Source organism: Loa loa (genome assembly GCF_000183805.2).
Source record: "Loa loa unplaced genomic scaffold supercont3.431, whole genome shotgun sequence".
In the NCBI taxonomy this organism is placed as follows: Eukaryota; Metazoa; Nematoda; class Chromadorea; order Rhabditida; family Onchocercidae; genus Loa; species Loa loa.
Genome location: NW_018108611.1, coordinates 17,500 through 24,222, shown reverse-complemented (window position 1 = coordinate 24,222; position 6,723 = coordinate 17,500). Strand labels below are relative to the sequence as shown.

The 6,723-nt window shown below is 24.0% G+C and overlaps 1 protein-coding gene across 1 annotated transcript; it reads right to left on the bottom strand.

Annotated features, from left to right (window-relative positions):
• Positions 1 to 4,200: 4,200 nt before the first annotated feature.
• Positions 4,201 to 5,788, bottom strand: LOAG_11438 (hypothetical protein; the record flags this gene model as incomplete). The annotated part of the gene is made up of 2 exons (XM_003146957.1): positions 4,201 to 4,384; positions 5,625 to 5,788. The coding sequence occupies 2 exons, from the start codon at positions 5,786 to 5,788 to the stop codon at positions 4,201 to 4,203; spliced, it is 348 nt and encodes a 115-aa protein (XP_003147005.1).
• Between the last annotated feature and the right edge of the window lie 935 nt (positions 5,789 to 6,723).

The window sequence follows — 6,723 nt, the reverse complement described above, 5'->3', positions numbered from 1 at the left end:
AATTAATTTTCTTTATTATTTGGTCTTCTTCCTTTTTTTGCTCCTTTTAATTTTGTTTATCATTTTTATTGATGAGTTTTCAATTTTTTTTTTGCCATATCTTTTAATAATAGAATGAAAAAATTTTTTAATTGAAATTAATTTTTTAATTACATGAATTATATGTACAGCAAAGGATATTCGAATTATTATTGCTATTTTTAAATTAATTAAATTTTTCTGTCAATCATTTTATTTCCTTCTTCTTTTTGCCTTTTTTTTTTTTTGTTCCTTATATTATTAATCTTTTAATTAGTCTAATAAATTGAATAAGCTTAATTTCCAACCAAAAACTGTACCTTTTTCTTAATTTAATTAAACTTTTCATATCCTCAAAATTAATTTGATATTTTTTTGAAAATATTTGCACATAATAGTTTTATATTAAAATGGAATAATTATATTCGTATGTTCCTTTAAAGCAATTATTGATTTTGCTGATACAAGCTTAGAGAAAAGCTTATTTGTAATTAATTTAGCAAGTAGATGTGTCATGCAAGATGACAAGCACAAAGCATTTGAGTGTCTCTGTTAATGACAACCAATCAGCCATTCATTCGTCTATCTATCCTCCATACTAATCATGCTAATTAATCGAGAAGAAAATTCAGAAATATATGGAAAATAAATTTTGAATAATTAAATTGCAAGCATTCATTAAGGTTAAAGTTGGATTTGCTTTTGAATAACAAATGATAAAATACAATAGTGTATAATGAAGCTATAATTAATTGTAATTAATAGAGTTATAATCAATTCCTATAAATTTTCAATTATTATTTCTCATTATCAATCCCTTTTTCTATTAAAATTTTAATAGTAATGAAACAACTTTCAATCGTTTTCTTTCTTTCCAATTCTTGAATATCTTATTCTATTTCACAATTAAATTTCAAAAAAAAAAAATTCATTTTAATTGAACTTTGCTCTTTGGCAAATTCCCTTCGACATACTCTTTTATTAATTTCACAATAAGTGATTAATTTCAAGTAAACAAATTATAGATGGTAGATTTAGTTTGATTTACTTCCACAACTATTTAAAATTTCTTTCACAATAATGTTTATTACAAACTAATTAGTTTTAACTTAAATTTCAATTTTAATTGTGATAATATTTATGATATGATAATACATATTATATTTACAAGACAATATGTAATGATAGATAATTTGCATAATTTATTGTATTATTTATCGGCAAGACTGTTAATTTCATAATGATAATTGATGAAGATTTTCATTGTTCAATTGATAAACCGAAATATGACAAATGTGTCACCACCTATCTCTTTTCTTCCCCTTCATTGAAAAATATGATAATTCATGAGTGGATTTAATGAAATAAGTTTTCCGCTTGAGCAAAACTTATTCCAATCAAATTCCAATTGGAATTAATAATTAGAACTAATATCCATATTATCATATCGATCTAATTAAGAATTCAACATTTGTAAATCATTAATTTAAAAAAAAAAAGGAAAAGAAAAGAAACTTACAAAAACCAAATATTTGCTATGATAACTATTCGAAATGATGCAAATTACAATTGAATTAAATGAAAATTTGCGTCATTTATGGCATACAAATAAAATTTCAAAAAAAAAAAGTATCGAAGAGAAAAAAAACAAATTATTCAAATTTAATGCTTTTAAACTATCAAAAAAAAAAAATAGCAAAAGCATTGGAAATGGGCAATTTCCGATTTTTTTTTATAATTCCTTTTAGTTGATCGTTAAAAGAAATAAAATTGAAATTTAGTTTTGGCAAAATTAGTCCCTTCAAAAAAAAAAAGCTTAACCGGAAATGAATTTAAATTGTCAAATATCCTTTCTTCTTTTTCTCGTTTTTTTTTTTCTAAATCATTAAATGAAAATTTTATTTTCTTTTTCCATTTAATCAATGATAACAGTGTAAGTTTTTTTTTAAGCTTTTTGTATACAATTAATTATCTTAATTATCTTTGTAATTAATTATCTTTGTAAAGGAGGTGACAAGTTTTTTCCGCGCATACAACAAACAAAGAATTTGCCAATTGCGCCAGCAATTTGAAATGAAATAGTATTCCATAAACAGTCATATTCAATATTTCCATAGCATTTATTAAATTGGTGGAAAAGCATTTAGATGACCACTGATTGGACATTCTGATAGTATTAATTAGAGCAGGAAAAAATCACCAAATGACCATTTGTTTGGATATTCTGCTCGTATTAAGTAAATTAGAATAAAATTACCAGATGACCGTTAGGTTAGGATATTTTGCTAGTATTAACTAAATTAGAATGAAATCATCAAATGACTATTTTGCTTTTGGATATTTTAGTAATTGTTAACTAAATCATCAGGAAGGGAAATATCATCAGATGACATTTGTTTGGACATTTCTTGAAGAGTTAAGGAAAAAAAAATCAATGAAAGAATGTTACAAACTAATTTTGTCACCATCAAATGTCCATCATTTTTCTCCACTGTCCTTTAATTCCAAATGGTTAATGCATAAAAAGAAAAAAAAAGAGAAAATTTATCCTAAAAATATCAATTATAAAAGAAAATTTTGTTTGCAAATGTAATTTCTTCTACTGGTCAATTGTCCTTATGTCCATTCTTTTTCATTCATCGCTACTCTTTTATTTTTGTCCATTCTCTTGTCCATTCTTATCAATTGCTATCAACCATTTATACAATATGTATAATTTATGTTTAATTTTGTTAAAATTAATAGAAATGATAAAATTTGATCATTGTTTCATTGAAATTATCAGCTGGCGCTAAATGATCAATTTCGTTTTTCATCATCAAATAATTGGAGCGGGATAAAGCGGGGCGGGAGATCGGAAAAGATGGAAGGAATGGCGGGGGTAAAAAAGAAAAAAGAAAAAGGGAAAAAGATGGCGGTGAATGAATGAATGCACAAAATGTCACCCAATTTTTAGCATTTAATACATTCACCAGCTGTGCGCTACTGGATGACAATTCGGCATTATCATCTAAATTTAAATCTTGACAATTTTTTTTTAATTTAACAAAATGAAGAAAGGGAGGAAATTTTCATTTTTAGTTTTATTAATAGTTATCGAAATATTTTAAATAAAATTTTAATAAAAAGTCATAAATTTAATAGAAATTTGATTTCATTTAAATTTATTATTGTTAAATTTAATTTCAGAATTAAATGATACTGGGATTGAAAAATTGTCAAAATTAGCAAATTAAAAGAAAAGGAATGAAATGAAATGAGTCATTTATTTCTAGAATTTATTCTATTTATATTAAATTTAATTTCATTCAAATTTATTATTGCTAAATTTAATTTCAGAATTAAATGATATTGGAATTGAAAAATTGTCAAAATTAGCAAATTAAAAGAAAAGGAATGAAATGAAATGAATCATTTATTTCTAGAATTTATTCTATTTATATTTTAAAACTGAGTAATATTTTAAATGATTTATTTATAGCTTTAAAAGAAAGCCATAATTTTAATCTTATCAACAATAAGCAGTTACAAAAAAAAAAAAGCAATGATAACTAGCAATAATTAACAAAAAGTAAAATGAAATTATATTTCAATCATTCATTTATTACTTTTTAATGGAATAATAATAACAATTAGCAATAATTAATAGCTAAAAAAATAACAATAATTAGCAAAAATTAGTAATTGACTAAAAAAAGAAAAAAAGCAGCATTAATTTGGATAAATTTATCAAATTCCCAACTAATTTATTAAAATATTAACAAAATCATAATTACTAATCATGATTACTTTCATCTTTCTCCAATCATTTTTATTTTGTTTTGTTCTTTTTTTCCTCTCTCTCTTTTACTTGATAATGATTTGATAAGAAGTTTTCTTACCTTTCCTTTTCCTTCCTTATCATTCCTCTTCCTTTTGCATTCCTCTTTCTCTTTCATTCCTCTTCCTCTTCCTCTTCCTTTTCCATCTGATATTATTTGAAATGGATTTTGTTATAGAATGATGAAGCTTATATCGTCAATTCATGCGAATATTAGAGCAATCTTTTGCTTCACATTGTCATTAGCGCCAATCGCCGCCATTCTTCACCGTGATATTAGCGCCAACCTCTTGCTATTCTTCACATTACCATTAGCGCCAACCGTTGCTATCCTTCACATTGTCATCTAGTACCAACCGCTGCTATTCTTCACAGTGATATGAGCGCCAACCGCCGCTATCCTTTACATTACCATTAGCGCCAACTGCCACTATCATTAATACATAATTAAAAATATTCATATTTCTATTGCTAACAAACAGATAAGCCTTTTCTTTCAATTCCAATAAAAATTGACAATTTATTATTTTCTTCTCACATTTCTTCCTTTCATTTATTTATTTATTTATTTATTCTTTTCTTCATAGCGCTTTTTTTTTAACCATTTAAGAAATAAAAAACGAAACAGAAAGTTTTAAATTTAAAACTTAAAATACTTTTAATTGTACTCGGAAATATTTTACGTTTTAAATCTTAAATGGAATTTGAATCAAACTAAATCATGTAAAGAAATCAAAATAATTTCTTCGATTGAATAAATAAATGATTTAGCAAATGTCTTCTTTTTTCTTTCATTTTGACTGAAATTATCCTAAAAATCTTAATTTCAAAAATTCAACAATTAAAATTTTTTATCGAAAAAGACAAAAAAGTAAAAGAAAAAACGAATTGAATGGTATATTATTCGTTTTCGCTTTTTTACGCTTTTTTTTTTTTCAATGAAATATTGAAATTTGTACTAACTGCATTTTTTAATTTATGAATTTTAATTTTAATTTTATAAGGAAGCCCTAATATTTTATTGAAATTTAACAAATTAAAAATTTGATAATGCAAACAGAAAATTATCGAACATTTTTTTTCGGCGCTATTGAATCTTTTCATTTGTAAAGTTTTCATACGAAGTTTCAACTTTTCGTTAAAATTTAATAAAACCAAGGAGAAAAATTAAATGCAAATGGGAAATTACCAAACATTTTGTTGTAAAATTTTCATGAGAAGTTCTAACTTTTTATTAAAATTTAATAAATCAAAAATTTTCGACAATTTCTTTTTAATGCTATTAAATTTTTGATTGATAAAATTGATTTTCCTTTTTTCTTTTTTCTTTTTGAATTTTTCGAATTGTTAAATCAATCATTTCATATATTCCATTCGTAATATTCTTAGTTTACTTTAGTTTTTTTCCCGTTTTTTTTTTTTTTGAAAATAGTAGTTATGTTTGTCTATTTCTGTTTGTTCATCGTTCTCGAATAATTTCGAAATGCTTTTGAGGATTAAAAAAAAATCTTTTGACAAATTAAACAATTAAACAACTAACAAACGAACTGTCATCGCTCAATGATTGGTCGTTTTATCATTTTGCTTTTTCTTTTTTTAAATTTTTAAAATTATTCAAATTTTCTCATTCTTGATTGATTTAAATATGCGTGCAAAGATGTTGGAAATGATTGGAATAACAAACGGATAGATTAAATAGTTGCCGGATTTATTTTTTCTTTTCCGTCTAATTTTATGTCCTTTTTTTCATTCCGATATTGAAATTAAACAGTTACTCGATTTATACCTTTTCCGTTTTCCATTTTTGTTTTTTTTTTTCTGATATTGACTAAAACGGTTGACGGAAAAAGGATGAAATCTTTTTCCGTCCTCTTTCTTTCTGCAATTAACATTTTTTCGTTTTTCTTTTTCTTTTTCCTCAATCAAATTCATCTGAAATATATCTTTCATATTTTCTGGAAAATAATATAAATATTTCATAAAAATTCATTTTTAAATTTAAGAAATTTTCTTGTTTTGTTTTTTTTCACCAAGAAATTAATAAATTAAAAAAAAAGTAAGAAAATTAATTGAATTTAATTTTGTACTTCTATTATTATATACTGCTTACTAATTCTTCCTATTTATTAATTAATTAATTATTTAATTTTTAATTTATATTTTCAATAATGCAACACGTATTTCTTTTTCCCTAAAAGTTTGTATTTTACATTTGATGTATGTCTTTTTTTGCAAAATTTTATATACCCAATAATAGCACCACTAAATTCGTAACATCACATGACAATCACTTATGTCGATCACTCACATGACAATTTACTTATGTCGGTCATTCACGTGACAATCACTTATGTCATTTATTCACATGACAATTACTTATGTTAGTCGTTGATGTGACAATCATTTGCCACTCACTTTAATCGTTTATTTACGTTCTAAAACTGATATGAGAGAATGATTACCTTTAAATTCATCATTTTTTTATCAATACGAACGAAATTCTCTTAAATTTTAATACTAATCAAATTACGAAAGTACACGGAAAATGAGTGGAATAAGAATTTAATTTTATCAATTTATTTCCACGCAAAATAACATTTGGAAAAGGTGACAATCGTAAACACAATTTGTTAATTATTTGACCTTAAGCGAAAAAAAAAGAAAAAAGTGATAATTTTGAAATCCTTAAAAAAACCCATATAACTGATAATTTCAAATTTTTAAAAAGTCTCATATCAATGACAATTTTGAGATCTTTAAAAAAGCTCACGTTAGTGATAATTTCGAAATTTTTTTGAAAAAGCTCATATCAGTGATAATTCTGAAGCCCATATCACTGATAATTTCGAAATTTTTAAAAATGCTTATATCAATGACAATTTTGA